Here is a 20,172-nt window from a genome sequence, read left to right on the forward strand (position 1 = left end):
AGAATAAAGATAATTTAGAATATCTTCTTCTTCATCGTATGGTTAGTGGTCAACCTAGTGTCAAAGTTGTTCAAGCCGCCCGAAGGCCTTTGACGTGGCTTAACGACTGTTATCTTAGTAGATAACAACCGGGACCGACTTTTTACGTGCCCTCCGAAGCACGGAGAGCATGTAAAAATAATATTTATAAGAAGAAAAAGGAGTGTGACATATGTAATGACAGTGCAGGCGAGCCGTCGTCTTTAAAAGGGCTTGCGAGCTCATTCGGGTCTCTCTTTTCCATAAGGTTCACTAGCTGAGTGGTACCTCTACCATTTGAACAGTCAAACTGTATTTTTCTCATCATTCATTTGTCTATAATTGATTCTTAAAGAGAAAAAAAGTAAGTAAAGGTGAAAGAATATGAGTCGTAAAGTGATTTAGTTGTATAGAACCTTTATATTTTTTGTTAGTTCTTTGAACCAGAAAGTCTCAGGTCCTAGGCACACGGCTTTGAATAAACATTTTTGTACATAATATCCACATTGACGCTATAAGTTACCAACTTATTTCTTAATTGCGACCATGATCGCGAGTAAAACTGCCGGCTAAAACTAATCTTTATATACAGGGTGTCCCATAACTCAACGATAATCCGAGACAGGATGAAAGGCCAAGTCATACCGGTTCTAGGAAAAATAAAAAAAATTCCATATCACATAGTTCAGCAATAATAGACACTTTTCAAAAAAGTTGAAATTCCACACCCTTGGTCGCATTTTCAAGTCCTGTGATCACTAATGTTACAATTTCGCTGTGTTTTTTTGAATTTCGTGATCTTCATTAAATATGCTATTACTCGTAAAACAAATTAATGCACAAAACATTGTTAATTTAATAAAAAAAGTTAAGTTTTAGTTAGTCATCGTTCACAAAAATATCGTTAGTTAACTTTGACGCTTCATATTGAAAAAAAAAAGTACTACACTACCCTTGGCAAGTTATTTCAAAAGTTGGCGCATTTCATCAAGATTTCAAAATGGTGCAACACTTGTTACTTTTCTTGCCATTAAAAATGTTATTTTTATTTGAACGACGAGTATCCTCGAAAATGTATCGAACGCAGTCGTACAATTGTATGGCCTCCTCGTTCCCCCGATCTTAATCCAGTAGATATTTTTTACTGGGAATGTATAAAATAAAAAGTCTATTCAAAATCAATACAAAATCTATCAGAACTTCGCCAGAAAATTGACACAGCGTCAGAAGAAATAAATGCAAGGAATTTTGCTTGACTGGTGCAAAGATCTTTTGTACGCCGTTGCAGAGCCTGTATTCGTGCCAGAGGAAAGCAATTATTTTTAGGAAAGATGTAATTGAGTCAGTCCATAACCAATATTTAATGTAATAAACGTAATAGGTAATGATAATTAAAAAAAAAGAATGAACGAACCATCGTTCTTATTAAATTATTCTCCTTAAACTAAAGTAATTCCGAATTGTTTTCCTCTGGCACGAATACAGGCTCTGCAACGCCTTACAAAAGACCTTTGCACCAGTCAAGCAAAATTCCTTGCATTTATTACCTCTGACGCTGTGTCAATTTTCTGGCGAAGTTCTGATAGATTTTGTATTGATTTCGAATAGACTTTTTCTTTTACGCATTCCCAGTAAAAAATATCTACTGGATTTAGATCGCGGGAACGAGGACGCCATACAATTGTACCACTGCGTTCGTCCATTTTCGAGTATACTCGTCGTTCAAATAAAAATAACATTTTTAATGGCAAGAAAAGTGACAAGTGTTGCACAGTTTTGAAATCTTGATTAAATGCGTCAACTTTTGAAATAACTTGCCAAGGGTAGTGTAGTACATTTTTTTTTTCAATATGAAGCGTCAAAGTTAACTAACGATATTTTTGTGAACCATGACTCACTAAAACTTAACTTTTTTTATTAAATTAACAATGTTTTGTGCATTAATTTGTTTTACGATTAATAGCATATTTAATGAAGATCACGAAATTCAAAAAAACACAGCGAAATTGTGACATTGGTGATCACAGGACTTGAAAATGCGACCAAGGGTGTGAAATTTCAACTTTTTTGAAAAGTGTCTATTATTGCTAAACTAAGTGATATGGTTTTTTTTTTTTATTTTTCCTAGAACCGGTATGACTTGGCCTTTCATCCTGTCACGGATTATCGTTGAGTTTTGGGACACCCTGTATATATATATATATATATATATATAATTCTTCTGTAAGTGTGTATGTCACTGAACTTCTCTTAAACGACTGGACCGATTTTGATGAAATTTTTTGTGTATGTTCAAGGGGATCTGAGAATGGTTTAGATTCACAATTTCGTCCGCTGGACAATGCTTTTTAAATTAATTTTCAATTTATTAGTAACGTGTAGACAGGACAACGTCTGTCAGTTCCGCTAATATTTGACAACACTCACTTCCTAATCTTCATATCCATAAGATATCGTTCCTTCTTGAGCTGGTTGAGTTGTTCTAGCGACGTGTCCAACTGTCGCAGGACCGCCTTGTTCTGTAGCAGCTCGTCGCACACGAAGGCCAAGATACGAGCCTTGGTTGTTGCGTTTAGAGCTAGGAAGGGCTTGTCGCGGAGGGCCTCTGTAACAAAAGATACGAAATTGTGTAAAGTGTTGTTTCATAATAACATCATCAGTATTTTAATACTAGTATTTTACATGGAGCGACTGCCTATCGAACTTCCACAACCCAGCTATAACAAAGACTTTCAAGCTTCTGACTACTATTAAAGGTTGTTTAAGTTCTTTGAAATGACGGCCGTGACTCTCAATTTAATGAGCCTTCCGAAACTGAATATGTCTAAGATGGTTACCCATCCACAGAACAACCTCGTATCTGTTTAGAGCCTCTACCGGGCTCCGTAAGAAATATTTTGGCGGTACATTTTAAATGTCAAACTCTCGATACTCGGCAGTACAGACTATACAGAATTGCGCTATTGTCCACATAATACTTAAACTCAAAACAGGCGTGAAATAAGGTATCGTTAAAATTCACATTCCGTTTAAGTTTAATATTAATTAGTATATGTCGATACCTCCTTAGTATAATAAGTCAACTGACATGGTTATTTAAAAAAAATAACACTAGCATTAAGGTCCTGGTTTATTATGTACGTTTAAATAATAAAGTACCTAAATTTGTTAGATGACTCAGTATACTTAGGAAGTATCAATATCTACCTAGATTCGATACTTTTATATTTCCTTTGTTTATAAATGATAGTAATAATTACCGGACAGTTTGTAGGTAGCGTTGTTATGTAAATGTTCGTAGTAGGCCGCGTTCTTGCTGTTAGCGCACGTCATCTGCATCTCGGACTCGCTCTGATGGTGGTCCGCCACGCGACGCTCGCGCTCGCGCTCTGCTGTCATACCTGCGAATAAAAGGGATAATGTTTTATTTTGTATTGACATTTATAGCCCGCAGTGGTACTATAGAATATTACATACAAATCTTCTTTCTAATTATAAAGAGCTCGCGCACTAAAAATAACTTTTATAAATACATAAGACGGACGCATAAATATTTGTTATGTGTGGGAAGTGAAATCGGTAGCGACGTGGCGATCATTAAGACTACTGAGAAAAATGGCGACCGGCGAATTAATATTATTATTGTTAATTTATATCAGAATCGCAATTGACGCATACATAAGTTGTTGTCGGAAGTCATTGTTTTTCTTAGTTGTAAAATGCACATTATTTTCTAATATACTATTTGACAAAGAAAAAAAAAAATAAAAATACGTGACACTAGTGCTAATAAATTTAAAAATAATATGATGAATCTTTCAAGTAATATTTCTTTTTATTTTGAAATAAATTCGTACCTTCGTACAAAATTTCCTAAATTCTATTCTATGATAGTACGAAGCAAAAAATGTATAAGCTTATGGCCATAACGGGCACGTTACCAAACTCCGGACTATTACGGAGAATATCAGCACTTTGCCCGAACCGGGAACCGAGAGAATCATTACTGAATAAATTAATCTAGGACACCAGTGAGTGCCTTAATCTCTCCAGTAGCATTAGCATACAAGTATATCCGCAGCACTTCGCTCAGGTTGTGCGGTGTGATGTCTCCCAGGCGGATCGCGTGTCTATAGTTTTACTACTTAGAAAGCCTCAATACCTTTGCTACAAGGAGCTAGATTCTCTACCACTATCGAAAACCGGCTAGCTATCGAGAAATTTTGTATGAAAATCTGGACAACATCGTGTCAAAGTAAGTAGTTCAAGCCGCCCGAAGGCTAGTGTCGTTCGTAATGTCAGGTAACAAATTAGAAATCGTAAGCTTTCATTTTCAATTGCTCTTAGGACCCGTATCATTAGAATTATTATTATTTATTTATTTATTATTATTAAAACAGTGTTTCTTACATGAAACTTATACTTATGGTCCACAAAACTGTTTGAACAGTTTGTCTGTGGACACGGTCGAGTCTCATTTAATTATAGCAGTACTTAAGATGTACATATATGTATATATTGTATAAGAGCTTTGATTATATATTATAAGTTTATGTATTAAAATGTATTTATATTGTATGTATAAGAGTAATATTATATGGTTCAGTAGCTTGTGTTTTATACATGTATATTTGTATGTATGTTTATAGATATTTATAAACTACTAAGTAGATACTTTTTTAATTTTTTAGAAAACTTATTTTTATTTCTTTCTGTTGCGATGTCCACAGGTAAACTGTTCATTACATATGGTATGCGTTTCGATAAAGTTCTATCACCATAATAATTATTAACTCTAGGCACATTGTATCTACCACTGGTTTTGGTTCTTGTGCCGTGTGTATGCGACACGAGCGACAGGTTATGCTCTTGATTGCCATGTTGGTTGGTTAATAATAGGTACTTATGTTTTAAACTGGCCGGCAGAATATTACATATTTTAAATATTTTTTTATAGTCATTTTTACAACTGTTTTTGGTTTTATTATTTACTAATAATTTTAAGAATCTAATTTGTAGTGTTTCTATTTTATCTATGTAAGTTTTAAAAGTAAGTCCATAACAATCAAGAGCATAAGACACAATGGATTCGACCAGTGATTTGTACAGGTATTTTAATAAAGAAATTGGTACTCTGAAACTTAAATGATAAAATCTGCCCAGTAGTATCCTCATTTTATCACAAATATAATTAACATGACTAGACCAAGAGAAGCTTTCGTCTATCTTTACACCTAGGTACGTGATACATTTAACTTTTTCTATGGGTTTGCAATTACAATTATTTAATCTATTGTGGTAACATGAGTAACTATGAGAGATCACTGGAGTTTCTGTTCCTGCAGGTGGAAGATATGGAGAGTGAATGATGATGAGTTTGGTTTTGTCAGAGTTTAGTACGATTCCATTGTCGTGTGACCATTTCACAACTGCATTGACATCCTCCTGGACAGAGCGACAAGTCTCCGCTAGGTCAATGCCCGCGCGCAGCGTGCACAAGTCATCTGCAAACATGCGCGCTGAGCAATGACCCAGTGCTCCACGTAGACTGTTCACGTGCATGAGGTAGCACACTGGCCCACAACCGGATCCTTGAGCTACCCCACAACGGACCATTGTCTCATCACTGAGTATCTCGCCCACCCTAACTTGGTAGGACCTTGAACTAAGGTAGTCACGGAACCAGCTGCTCAATGGCTTGCTCACTCCACACTCATCCATTGCCTTTAGTAACGTATCGGTTTCTAAAGTATCAAACGCCCTTTTATAATCATAAAATGTTGCAATTACAAACTTTTTTTCTGCTAAGTAGGTATTTATCTCATCGGTGAACTGTGATAACAAAGTATTGGTGCTTTTATTGACTTGAAAACCATGCTGACAACTATCTATTATTTTGTTTTTGTGGAGGTAGGTTCCCAGTTGATTAATAATACATTTTTCAATAATTTTATCTACGCTCGATAATATTGCTATAGGCCTGTAGTTTGATAGTGATGTAAGGTCATCCCGTTTGTGTATTGGTCGAACTATTGCTTTTTTCAAAGGATCTGGATACCTGCCTCCAGTAACAGACAAGTTTACCAAATTAGCAAGTACTGGGCTTAATTTATTAGTCACCATTTTGATATCCGACATACGTATGCGGTCAGCACCCGGAGATTTCTTACTGCTCATGTTTTTAATAACATTCATGACCGTTTTACTGTTGACCGGTTGCCACCTCACACATACGTCGGATTGTTTTACATAGCTACTTCTATCCAATCATATATTAAATCATTACTTATGAGGCATATTTAGCGGTAGTTTATCTATTCAAACAGTTGTATTTTTATATCAGTTTAAACGCTATTGAACTTATATAAATAAAAATAGTAAAATAATCTAGTTCATACCAGTGAGTGCCTTAATCTCTCCAGTAGCGTTAGCATACAAGTATATCCGCAGCACTTCGCTCAGGTTGTGCGGCGTGATGTCTCCCATGCGGATCGCGTGGCCGAGGAGCGTCGTGTGCCGGCCCGGGTGAGGGATGCCTGGGTCCTCTGTTGGAGAAGAGACTTTATGAAGAAGGTGATAAGGTTGGTTTTGGAATGAAAACAAAGGAATATATACTTTGTGGGGTTATACAGGAAGTGAAGATTTTTTTTAAAGTAATTAAGGTAAATTACTCCTTTTGTACATTGTTGGATGGTATTAGTGAAAAGGTCTACTTTTCGCAAATTATTTTCGTTCCATGTAACACAAAATACAGTTACTATTCTCATTTGCCGAGTACGGCATCAAGCTCTAGTAAACAAATCTTTACGGGATCATCCACAATACAGTTAGTGAAACTCGGGAATCGAACCCGTCTGAATTTGGGTAATTCTTTCTCTGCTACAAGATTAATTCTTTCTCTACTTACGCAATAAATATAGATACATACTATTTAATATGTGATCTTTTATCTATAATAAAGGTCACAATTGACGAGGTCTATATTAATTATTATTAATTATCATTTATTACCTATGGCAGTGACGAGTAGTTGTGTGAGCACTTGTACGAGTTCCTCCTCGGCCTCCACGCTGCAGTCCGGCAGCAACGCCATTTGGAACGTGTTCAGTGTCGGGATGGACTCCATGTCTACAAATAAAATATATATTTATTGTTAAAAATATATTTGATTAAGAAATTCCCATATTTTTTGCAGAAAAACAATTAAGTCGTTTCTTAATATAATTTTATTTTATTAGTAACTAGCTGACCCGGCAAACGTTGTTTTGCAATACAAAATACTTTATCACTTAGGAGTATGAAAAATAGATGTCGGCCGATTCTCAGACCTACTCAGTATGCTCACAAAATTTCATGAGAATCGGTCAAGCCGTTTGGGAGGAGTACGGTAACTAACATTGCGACATGGAAATTTTATATATAAGATTATAAAATAAAATGTATTCTAAATTTAACTTAAATTGGTACAGCAGCATCCCCTAGGTTTTAATGCGTAAATTCTGTTAAGAAATGTAGTAGGAGATAAAGTACGTAATCAAATTTTTTATTTCTTTTTAGAACACGTAGATATTTAGATTAAATCGTATATTCCGAGATGGATTAAAATTGCCTAAAGAAGGGCAAAATCTTTGCCCAGCTATGAAACAAAATACTGTTCCGCTCACCAAATCCGAGTGTTTGTCCGAAGTTATGTATAAACTCGAACACTTGCAATATGTCCGCCATCGCTTGTCCCGGCAGCTTTAGTCCAGGGATCCTGTTCAATGTTGGCAGTGGCTTCTGGTCTGATAGAGACGAGTCTTCTTGTGGCCGTCTGTAAATGAGGATAGTGTTCGTTAAGGACTTTATGGAGTGAGTTCAGATAAAGTAAGTTGAGAATCATTTTCAGCATGTTCGGTTTCAAAAGGAGTAGCAAGGAATTTGTGGCGGTAGATTTACTCTCTGTATCATTGACTTTCGTAAGTATGTGTATAAAGATTTCGATTTTTTAGTCGGGTACTTTAAGACTGCAGTGTAGAATGTCGCTTCTTAAAGAGTAGTGAACTAAAGCAAACGGATTTGTCATAAAATTTATTACGAATTGCTATTATGAAAACCTAATTAAAATCATTGTGACTTACGCTTGTTATAGACTTAAAACTGCTGTCATAATAGTTGAACCACAAAGTCAATTTCTTTTTTTACCCAAACCACCAATTACCACCTTCAAATTCATTTCGCGTTTAATAACATCTGAACCGTTATTTTAGTTACATTACGAAACTGATAGACATGGCTGACCTACACCTAACTTGAAAGTATTAGAACAAAATTAGTATCCAACATTATCATAATACGAATCAAAATTTTGTTCAACAAGATTTTATATTATTTCCTTACCTTAGTTCAGAGAGCAGTTCCATCTCCTTCCGACGCTGCTGCAGCTTCTTCTCCTTGGCCAGGAGTCGGTCGAGGAGGTTCTGATGCTTCCTCCTCTCGCGCTCCTCCCAGCGGCGGCGCGAGTCCAGCTGACGGATGAACGTAGTGTGCTGACGTCTTCGCTCACGTTCCTACGAACAAGAGATCAATTAGAGCCTGTTTGTGGGTAAAAGGTTTTTGTTTTTGGGAAATGTTTTTTTGTGAGGGGTATTTTAATACTATTAATTTATCGAATTTTGATTTGCAGACCCTATTTGAGGGTTAAAAGGCTGTTATATTTGGTAAGTATTTTTGTGGCAGAAAGTAACTTTACTACTACTATTAATTTTAGATAGATTTTGTTTTGAAAAATCGAGCAGCCTCGGGTATTTAGCAAGAACTGTTTCCTTCGAATAATTTCAGAATATCGAATTTATAGATCTGATTAAACAGGATATTTTAATTAAGTTACATGCAAGTTCTGCTAGTAGAAATTAGGATATGGACCGAATTAATAACTGGATCGAGCAAACAAATAATAATCATAGCTTGATTGAGTATAAGCATTGATTTCCTTAGGTGATGTTTAAAAAGGACATTGTATTTAAACTAGGTAAAGATTATCTTGCAAGTGGAAGATAATTAGATACTTGTCTGTAAATGAAGTGTTTTAAGTGATATTTATTACTATAGCACCATTATTTTAAGCTTTAAACTTGCTTAGTAAGGCTAGCTGTTTCTGATGTATAAGTAAGCGAATATATGTTTTTCTACGAAAGGTTAAATACATGCTTTTACTTAAAATTTTATTTTTCTACGGCAAAGTAAAAAGCATATTTTGTAATTGATCAAATTATTGACGTATTAATTATTATATAAATTCTTCAGTCGCGATTTTTATCGCACAAAACAAATATTAGTTTTTAAATGTAGCATGTACTCTTAAATGGTCAAACAACTTCATAAAAATCACTTTTTTTTACCTTACACTTAATTTTGACCCGTCTCCCCCTCCCTTACCCCTAATATAGCTTATAAGTCTACTGCTATATAAAAAATACATAGTTATCTACAAGCATATACCACAAACCGCTACAAGCGTTAGTTCTACAGGTACATAATATATTATTACCTCCGTTATGTACTTTTGCTGTGGTCCGCGACGACGGCCATTGTAAAAGAGAAACACAATGTTACACACAAACACTTAGTTACAGGACATTTACAAATGTAATGGCGTTCGGAAATTAATATATTTTGGTAGAAAATTAACTTTTTGCTGTCCTAATCCTTGGCGCGGATACCCTTCTTGTATAAGAAGGGGGCTAGGCTTAAATCCAAAATGTATAGTAACAATGAAAATACAACACTGTCCCCGTGGCGTAGTGGTTTACGTCACCACCAATACCATTGCGTCGGGAGGTCGTGGGTTAGATTCCCATACGAAGCAATTTTTTGTACGATCCACAAATAATTGTTTCGGGTCTGGTTGTGCTTTGTGTCCGTTGTTTGTATGTTTGTAAAAGTCCCCGCGACACAAGAGCAATTCGTAGTGCGGGAGTTGTCTTTTTAGAACAAAGAAAAGAAAGATCAATTTAACTTGTCTATTATACTGTTTGAATCAATTATGAAACTGCTGCAAAGCCCTTAACAAATGCTTAATATATCATTGTAAAACAATGGTACCAAGACTACCGTTCTTTTAATAACCAAATTACAATGCAGAGATTTTTCGAGTAAATATATAACTTTGTGATAAGGCTGTTCTTTCACAACAGAAATTCAATATTTAGTTGATGTATTGGGATTTTATTAACAGCAGAACGCATACAATGTCTTTTGACAGCAAATACATTTCATTACAGAACTAAAGTTGTACCGACAATATTTCCGAACGACAATATATTTGTAAATGTTCTGTAATTTCAAATAACACACTCAAAAACCAATAGATTGAACTATTTTTGTAAATAAACCTGCTCATACAAAACACGTTATCAACCACTATAAAAATAATCATCTTTACAATACTATAAGAAATTATAAAACCTATACAATCTTAGGCAACAATCTCTTATACCAGAGCAATGTCATAATCGTTTAGTTAACCTACAAAAACAGTTCAATCTCACACTTTAAAGTCACACAGTTTAGTCACAACAGTCACACAGACAGACATACTGACCTGTTCTTTCAGTAGTATCGCTTGTTGTCGTTTTAATTCTCGCTCCTGTAACAATTTGGAGCTATTTAACTGAGCCTATAGACCATATGGATAACAAGGCAATAGGCCTTAAAGGAATTTAATAAATTTATATTTTATATTTGTATTTTTCGAATATCTTTGACAATCGCTTTGGCAAAGTCCTTTCTCATAGAGCCATTATTAAGAGTAGTAGAGTAGTAGAAATATTTGAAATAACATTCGGATGAGAAAATATTTGTATTTATAGATTGTTAAGTGATTAATATTTGACCTTGATTGAAAGACAAAATAAGACTAATTTAGAATATTCAGAACACTTTTTTTCACCAGTTTTGGACTTCTAGAAAGTCAATATAATAATATAATCGCTTCTTCTGAAAAAATCTCATTATTATATTTAAATATACGCTAGCAAGCTAAGCACCTTTCTTATGATTCTTCTTTCAGCAAAACTTTCCTGAAATAATTAATCAAATACTTATAACTAACAAACCTGTTGTCTTTTAGCTTGCTCTTCAATTTTCAGTTTCTCTATCTCCTCCTGTTTTCGCCTCTTAGCCTTCATTACGAACGTGCGAACAACATCGAAAGCGGTACAGCAAATTATAATAAATCACGGTAACATGAAACAAAAAAAAAAAGTGGAACTTAGAAAAACTGAAATAGTTTCTTTTATTTTCCTTATGAATTTTAATTTTATTTTAATATTTTTTGAATAAACTTGTTTTATGAGACAGTTTTTTTCTTTATAATTGAAAAAAAAAATGTAAACAAAATTTTTTAAAAGAATTTTCTTCTTAATACGTAATTTGAAAAAAAAAATTAGTACCCAGCCAATTTGTTTCCAAAACATAAACGAAATAATAAGCATAAAAGCGTGCAAATAAAAATAATAAATAGTGACTAAATAAAGAAAGAAATAATAAGAAAAAATGTGTTAATTGTATTATTATATAATAATGTGTACATCCAAATTTTCCTTCAAATTTCAATCCCATAAGCTGCATCTTCTTCTTTAAAAGCTTTTAATCTAAAATATTTTTTTTTTGCATTAAGCAACCCATTTGAGTTTATCCTACTAAAGAGATAAACGTGAAAATTTTCCTTAAATATCAGTTTGTTTTAAAGATACAAAAGATTTAATTGAAAAATAATCTGCACTAAACAAACCTTCTAAAACAACGAAATATGGTTGTAATAAAAAAATATTTGTAGCTAAATAATTTTCCTGAATTTTTCGTCTTTCTTCAATTTGTTTTAGTATGTCAAATTAAAAAATCTTCGCGGAAAACCCTTTAAAACAACAGAATTTATAAATAATAATATAACCCTTATTGAAGTAAACTCGATTATCCCTGATTAACGCAGAACTATTTTATAAAGCGATATAACCTTTCCACGATGTCCAAACTTCAACAATATTTATTTATTTACAGCCCATTCTTAACTACAATTCATCATTTCAGCACAGCCAAAACCTACTTAATACAAAATATTATTAGATTGTTGCCCAAAGCATGTGCGATTAGTCATACAAGTTCCGAAAGTTAGTATTTTTAGTACGACGTATACACGTACCAATGATATATCCTTACTGCCAGGATGTACAGAGATCGAGAGGGCGCCATCTTTACCAACATTGAAGGACCCAGACAACTTTTTACTCATAATATCTGTCAATATATTATCATCATCCTCACTAAGGTCTATAACCTCTTTCAAAACAGATTTAGCATTATCTTTAGGCATCAACATCAAATTTTGAGACATAAATTCGTTCTTTGCGTCCAAATATTTTTGCTCTAACGATTTCGGGTCTTCCGTTTTCTTGTCACCCTGTAACTTCGACCAATCGCAGCCGTTTATAAATTCAGTTATTCTGGAATAAGATTCTATTAGTTTTTCTAGATTGTTCTCTTTATCCGGCGCTTTCATGCGTTTTTCTACAGATTTGATTGAAAAATCGTACTGCTTGTCTTTTCGTTTAGGGAGATCGAATGCTGCTTTTTCAGCGAAATCTTTCATTTTATCTAACGCATTGTATTCCTCGATTTCCTCCTTCCATCCTGATTGGTCGAATTTTATGGTCTTTATAGGGGAGTTTTGAGTGTCTTTAGGGCCCGTGACTGGTATAAGAGAGAGACTTATAGGAGGCATAGTGCGGTCCTTGTTACTCTTAGTAGCTGGTCCCATAACAATGTCTGGGGTTTTCCATTCGTCGATCCCAACTTTGGGCATCGTGGGCAGCGGCTCGATGGTCAACTGCGTACGATTCTTGTTGATGTGCTGTTTTCGAATTTTTTTGCCATTATTTTATTTTTTATTGTCACTCTTTCTCGTGTTTATTATCAATTTGGTTTTGACAACATTGTCAAGGTCCCTTTGGTTCATATTTGTGTTATACATATACCCAATAGAAGAGAATTTTACATAAATATATAAAGAAGTATATAATATACCAGAACTAATACTAGACACACAGCTCAACTACCAACTAAAAGCTAAGAGAATTCCAATGCTTTCTACTATAAGAAAAAAAAGCAAAAAGTAACCAATTTTTCACGTTGACAACCCCAAAAGGCCCTTTTTGCTTTTGAATAAAGAACTACAATACGAATGGTGAGCACAATGTTGCCAAGCATCAAATTGATAATAAAAAAAAACAAACACAAGCACATGGTTTTAAAAACATAGATACAAAAAAAACTAGAAACATTTAATTCTCATATTATGGTCGTTATAAATATATTTTTTGTGAAAGAATGGCGGAGTTTAGGTCATTACAAAAAATTATATTACATTTACGGTAAAAATATTATTAAAGGCTTATATATTACTGTTTTATTAGGGGTTTAGTCAGTATTAGCTCATAAAATTCGTAATATACAGTGGTAATTAGTCAATCGAAAGAAAGAGCAAATATAAAGAGAAAATTAAGAACTTCTTACTTTGAAAAAATATTATTCACAACATATAAAAATCTAATTTTGATTACGGTTAATGAATCTTATTTCCTCAAACCAAAAAAGCTATATATCACTACATAGTATAAAACAAAGTCGTCCATTTTGTCTGTAGTCCCTTCGTATGCATAAAACTTTAAAACTACGCAACGGATTTTGATGCGGTTTTCACTAATAGAAAGAATATTTTCTCCGACAGGTTTTTATATATAATTGAAATACATTGAAACTATATTAGCTGAGTTATAGCGATTTATGTCCAAGAATCAGAAAAAAAATCTAATTGAAGATTGCATTTGTGCGTGCGCCGCTTATACCGTTGGATACAAGTAAGAATAATGTATAGCAAAAACATTGGTCTTTATTAGTTCTACAAAAAAGTCCGCGATGACGTATATCCAGCTTTTTTATTTAAGTCACAAAAACTACTTTTCTGTATTAAAAAAACATTTAATTCGTTGGGTGATGTTTAACTGGTGATATAACCAATAATACATATATCCTTATCAAAATAAGTAAGTTCATCATCACGAGCATTTAATTTAGATTATTTTTGCAGTTTACAGTGTGTTATTTAGACATATAGTTTAGGAGATATCACGATATTAGTATTGCGGCACGGTACGGGCCGGCCGCGGCGGCGGGAGCAGCGTCCCTATAAATAGCTTTGTTTGAAACCGTATAGTAATGTAGTAGCTACCTTTGTTTTAGCCGAATGGAGTATGTTTCTTAATGTGCGTGTGCTCTGAGGGCCACTCTCTCGAATTTCTTTGAAAACATGTTCAGGATTTAGTGAACATTCCCAAAGAATTGTGAAAGTTGGAACCAGATTTTGTGAAAATCAAATAAGGGAATTATGGGCTTTAAAGTTGGACCCTCAATCCGCACATAGAGGATTGAGGGTCCACTTGTACCGGATAAACTAAGGGCACTAAAGAAAAAGTCTTTACGCCAAAATGTAAGATAATGCCAAGCAAAAATTGCGGACACAAGAAATTACAAGAAAAACATTGTATTATTTTCCATACCTGCGTTCAAAATGGACCCTCACGTGGAAAGATTATTACGCTTATAATAACAAAACCATTAACTTTTGGCTACTCTTTGAAACCCTATATTATAGTATATAAATTGTGACATTTTGTGAAAGAAATAACAGATCACGATATCATGTTGGTTAAAAATTATCACCTAGTTAAAATTCGGACCCTCAGTCGTCCACTTTTTGGTTTTCGTTTTGTTTCGCTTAACGTATGATAGCTAACAAAAACACAAAATTGTCTCCTTTTGTGGAAAAAAATGTGCAACAAATTGATATAATTTGTTAATAATAATAATTACGTTAAAACAACAAATTTTAATTTACACTGAATTGACTATTAATGTATGTGGGTAGGGTGACATTAATTTTGTTTTTGCCCACCTTTAATTTTTAATGTAGTGTTAATTCTGAGTGATGTTTTTGTGTTGCACAATAGTCGCTATTAGTTTAGTAAGCAATATCGTTTATGTGAGTGCATCGGAAGTGATTGGTGATAAGGATTTGTTGCGAGTTCTATGTAACAGTGATAATTACGTTAATGCATTTATAAATATTTAATGTGCAATCGTATCTTTGTACAAGCAAGACACTCGCGTTCAAGGAAATCAAACTTTTGATTTAAAGTAAGTCTGATTTCGATATGTACCTATACATAATTCAACTCAGTTGTGCGCGCGGCCCTATGTGTGGGTAAACCTTGTACATATTACAGTGACTTTGTGTGCGTGACAAAAGGTACAGTCGGGTACAAATACAAATACAGTATTTACGGGTTATACACGGGTTCTTAAAAAAAACAATAATTTGCTAATTCAATGTTTATTATTCTGAATCGCTACTTGAAAAAACGAATGATGAATTTTCGGATTCGCTGCTGTCACCTAAGTTAATTATGAATTCTGACTCCATGTCAAAATGTCTAAGGTATTCTTCTTCTTTCTTTTGTACATGTCGACAAGTATTACCCCACATCCCTTCATCAATTTGATTCAAACGTTCATTTATTAGTTTCATTATTCCCGTCACATTTTGGTCGATATTATGCGAAGCAATATAATTTTTTAAAATTCCCCACACATTTTCTATGGGGTTAAGTTCAGGATGATATGGTGGCAGTCGAAGAACTTTTATGCCATATGGCTGCAGCATGTCGTCAATCTTGTAACAGATATGGTTTTCTTTATTTTTTTTAATCAAATCATTACAGTTCAATTTTTTTCATATCTTGATTAAAAGCTATATTTTTTTCTGTCAGCCATCTCTGCATTTCTATTTTTTTGGAATTAGAATTATTTCTGCTTCCATTACAAATTTTAGACATTTAAAAAAAAACATTCTGAAAAAGCTATTTTTAGTAATAATTTTTAGTAAGTTATGCAAAATGTTGTCACCCTATTTCATTATTTTCATACTAAATTAAAATTGATTTTCTTATACAATAAAAGATGTTTTTATTAACCAATGGTACTGTATTTGTAGCACATTTTTTTCTCTACAAAAGGAGATAATTTTGTGTTTTTGTTAGCTATCATACGTTAAGCGAAACAAAACGAAAACCAAAAAGTGGACGACTGAGGGTCCGAATTTTAACTAGGTGATAATTTTTAACCAACATGATATCGTGATCTGTTATTTCTTTCACAAAATGTCACAATTTATATACTATAATATAGGGTTTCAAAGAGTAGCCAAAAGTTAATGGTTTTGTTATTATAAGCGTAATAATCTTTCCACGTGAGGGTCCATTTTGAACGCAGGTATGGAAAATAATACAATGTTTTTCTTGTAATTTCTTGTGTCCGCAATTTTTGCTTGGCATTATCTTACATTTTGGCGTAAAGACTTTTTCTTTAGTGCCCTTAGTTTATCCGGTACAAGTGGGCCCTCAATCCTCTATGTGCGGATTGAGGGTCCAACTTTAAAGCCCATAATTCCCTTATTTGATTTTCACAAAATCTGGTTCCAACTTTCACAATTCTTTGGGAATGTTCACTAAATCCTGAACATGTTTTCAAAGAAATTCGAGCGAGTGGCCCTCAGAGCACACGCACATTGTTTCTTATGATATTAAAACTAATGGAGGTTTGTAGGTAAATTGTAAAGGTCGATAGAAATATGGAATTTATAAGGTTATAAAAAAGTGTTATTTAAAAGAAAAATCTGGAGAAAAAATAATCATGTTTTGAATCAAATTCATTAAATGAAATCGAATGCGTATCTATACTAATATTATAAAGCTGAAGAGTTTTTGTGTTTGATTGTTTGTTTGTTTGTTTGAACGTGCTAATCTCGGGAACTACTGGTACGATTTGGAAAATTCTTTCAGTGTTAGATAGCCCATTTATCGAGGAAGGCTATAGGCTATATATCATCACGCTACGGCCAATAGGAGCAGAGTACCAGTGAAAAATGTTACAAAAACGGGGAAAATTATGATTCTCTAATGTGACGCAAGCGAAGTTGCGCGGGTCAGCTAGTATTTACTAAAACATAAAAGGAATAAAACATCGAAATAAATATACGCTTTAAAGCCTTACTTTAAATAATTAACTTTTTTTACTAATCATTTATAGTTTCAGAAGTTTTAATACTCAAAGAAAAGTATGTAAAGTATAATATAAATTACAAGCTGTATTTCACTTAAAACTAAAAAAAATAATAAGTTACTTTTAATAATACTAGACCATAATATGAGAACAAGAAACACACAAGTACAATATATCCCACATAGAAACACAACGGCTGAATGTACCTCGAGGAGCTGCTGACTCCGTGCCTCCTTCTCTCGTTTAGCCAGCTCCGCCTTCTCTGACCGTTCCAGGCGAGCCTGGGTGAAAATATGAGTATTTAATTTTATAAGCTATTTACTGATAGAAATGTGGAGTTTGTTAATATTTATTTAAACTAAATAAGGATTATTAACGATCGTTTGAACACGGTACAATCAGACTGGAATTAAAATCACATTAAGTATACTAACGTTTTCCCTCTTTTAAACATCGTATAAGCTCTGATTAGTTACACAGTAATTTGTCTTTCTCACTCACATACAATTTTAAAATAGATTAAAAGTGACAATACACTTTGTAACAGTGCCGGATTAACCATATAGCAGCAGGCAGCAAATGTAACGGGCCCCGCGCATGTGCTCAAAAATACTTCAAGTATGTGAAATATGTAACGGACATGCACATGGCACACACCTTAGCTATTCTCAAAGTGAGTGTTGACCACATTGTAATTATGTATCCGACCGTGTTGAATGGTTTTCAATGATAACCTCGAAAATCCTGTTTGTAAATGTTCTGTTTTATTTACATCCTAAACAGTGTGTAACTCAAGCACTCATTAAAAGCGTAACGGTATAAAAAAAAATGTTTTAAAAACATTGTTGGGTTTAGGTCCTTCTCCCGGTCCCATCAAAAAGATTACTCTTAGGCATCTAGCTACAGTTTCAGGTGATTATTACGTACTGTGTATTTCTAATACACCCATTGGTGCTTTGCTTCGGAATCAAAGCCCAGAGGAGGTGAATGCTCCTTTATACAGTCAAAGAGTAACATAATTTATATAAAAAGTAATGAAATAAGGTTTGTCGTACTAACAGTATGTGTTACCTGGTCTCGCGAGCGCGCCGTGGCGTCGCGCCGGGCGTCCCGCGCCGCCTGCTGCAGGCGCGCCAGCTCCATGCGCCGGTCTAATGGAGGAGGGGTGGGCCGACCGCCGCCCGACAGAGCACGGGCTTCTTCTAGCCTGGGGTTATAGAACATTTCATCAGATTTGCATCAAAACTAAATATATTTTGATTTTATTTTAATTGAGATCACAAGTCAGAGACGCCGATAGCTGTTATTCGACAATTTGATATCGGCAACTCTTTATTAAGAAAGAATCATGCCAGCGGCTTGTTGAAACCAATTCGTAAAATGTTGTAGGGTGCGACGTAAATTCTGTTTTTGCGATTTATAGACATTTATAATACTAGTATGAAGCGTCGAGAATAACAAACAAACAAAAATCTTTGACCTTAAACATAATTTAGGACTATAGGCATTAATGGACAAGAAGTCACTTTTCTTATTACATTTCGTTATTACTTTTGACCAGATTAAAATGTGGTATGGTAAGTAATTTTATCTACACCATAAGGACTATAGAAGTTAAAAACATTACTAGAAAATTAAATAAATTTCTTCAAATTATAATGATCGTTTAAAAGTAGTATATATGTACCTCTTATTAATTTCATTCTCGTTGTATATAAGTGGTTCTCCGACGTCGGCGGCGGGTTGCACGTACTCGCCGAGCACCGTGCGTGCACTGAAGCTGAAGTTGTCCGCCGAGAGCGGCGGTGACGGGTTCGAGTCCAGGAACTGTAGGAAAAATATATTTTAACTAGCTGACCCGCGCAACTTCGCTTGCGTCACTTAGGAGAGAATGGGTCATAATTTTCCCCGTTTTTGTAACACTTTTTACTGGTACTCTGCTCCTATTGGTCGTAGCGTGATGATATATAGCCTATAGCCTTCCTCGATAAATGGGCTATCTAACACTGAAAGATTTTTTCAAATCGGACCAGTAGTTCCTGAGATTAGCGCGTTCAAACAAACAAACAAACAAACAATCAAACAAACTCTTCAGCTTTATAATATTAAGTATAAGTATAGATAAGGTCTTGTTTTAAACCACACGTTAAGTATTTTGACTTGTATTAAACAACGATGTAAATTGATTTTTGGACATATTATGAACCGTAATAGTAAAAAATATAATCGTGGATTTATATCTATAAGTAGGAGGGCGGCTTTTTAATTTTACTGGAGATTTATTCGTTAATTCAGTTACTTTAATATTATACATCAGTTAAAAATGATATTCCTCATTAACAAAAATGCCGCGTTGTACAAAAAAAGAAAAAAATCTATGGAACATACAAAAAATGGAAAAAATATTTCGATAGTCGACCTTAATATACAATAAGCGCAGAACTTAACAGATACCTCAACTTTTTTAAAGGTCATTTATTAACAAAAGAGGTTACATAATAATAAAAACTCAAATCCCATGGTTCGAATCCCACCCGGGTGAAATCTTTGTGTAATTGTTATGAGCCTGGTTGTCAATTTATCTATATAAGTATGTTAATCAGTTATTTGGTTCCCATAGTACAAGCTCTGCTTAGTTTGGAATCAAATGACCGTGTGTGAGTTGTCCAATAATATTTATTTAATACTCACATTCTGCAACTCCTGCAGGTTCCTAAGCGGCGCGGCATGAGGCTCGGGCGGCGTGTACGTGACGTCACCCTTGATGCTGCAGTTGCGGGACAGACCCTTGATCACTGTCACGCGCTTCCAGCCTGCACGAACAAACAACATGATCGTTTATTATTAGAGAAACCATTTGAAGAAAAAACTTGTTTTAAGATGGATAATACAATCGCACTAAAAAGTTGATTAATTTCCGGTTTCTGAGGCACATTTAGCGGTAGTTTATCCATTCAAACTGTCATTTTTATATCAGCTTAAACGCTGTTGAATAGATAA

The 20,172-nt window shown here is 34.2% G+C and overlaps 1 protein-coding gene across 21 annotated transcripts in view; it reads right to left on the reverse strand.

Moving 5' to 3' along the window:
* tou (bromodomain adjacent to zinc finger domain 2B toutatis) overlaps positions 1–20,172 on the reverse strand; it is a 120,145-nt gene that overhangs the window by 23,500 nt on the left and 76,473 nt on the right. For 11 of the 21 annotated variants that reach the window (XM_076132285.1, XM_076132288.1, XM_076132293.1 and 8 more), the window contains 14 exons: positions 19,864–19,985; positions 18,860–18,999; positions 18,232–18,379; positions 17,379–17,453; positions 12,200–12,907; positions 11,115–11,180; positions 10,601–10,645; positions 9,548–9,565; positions 8,398–8,567; positions 7,683–7,831; positions 7,030–7,146; positions 6,417–6,563; positions 3,279–3,419; positions 2,446–2,623 (listed from right to left, as the gene is read on the reverse strand). In XM_076132285.1, the coding sequence (XP_075988400.1) occupies positions 2,446–2,623; positions 3,279–3,419; positions 6,417–6,563; positions 7,030–7,146; positions 7,683–7,831; positions 8,398–8,567; positions 9,548–9,565; positions 10,601–10,645; positions 11,115–11,180; positions 12,200–12,907; positions 17,379–17,453; positions 18,232–18,379; positions 18,860–18,999; positions 19,864–19,985 (2,224 nt within the window). The remainder of the gene's footprint in view (positions 1–2,445; positions 2,624–3,278; positions 3,420–6,416; positions 6,564–7,029; positions 7,147–7,682; positions 7,832–8,397; positions 8,568–9,547; positions 9,566–10,600; positions 10,646–11,114; positions 11,181–12,199; positions 12,908–17,378; positions 17,454–18,231; positions 18,380–18,859; positions 19,000–19,863; positions 19,986–20,172) is intronic. The other 10 variants (XM_076132304.1, XM_076132291.1, XM_076132297.1 and 7 more) reach the window with 7 other exon arrangements.

This window comes from Anticarsia gemmatalis, chromosome 27 (genome assembly GCF_050436995.1).
Source record: "Anticarsia gemmatalis isolate Benzon Research Colony breed Stoneville strain chromosome 27, ilAntGemm2 primary, whole genome shotgun sequence".
NCBI lineage: Eukaryota > Metazoa > Arthropoda > Insecta > Lepidoptera > Erebidae > Anticarsia > Anticarsia gemmatalis.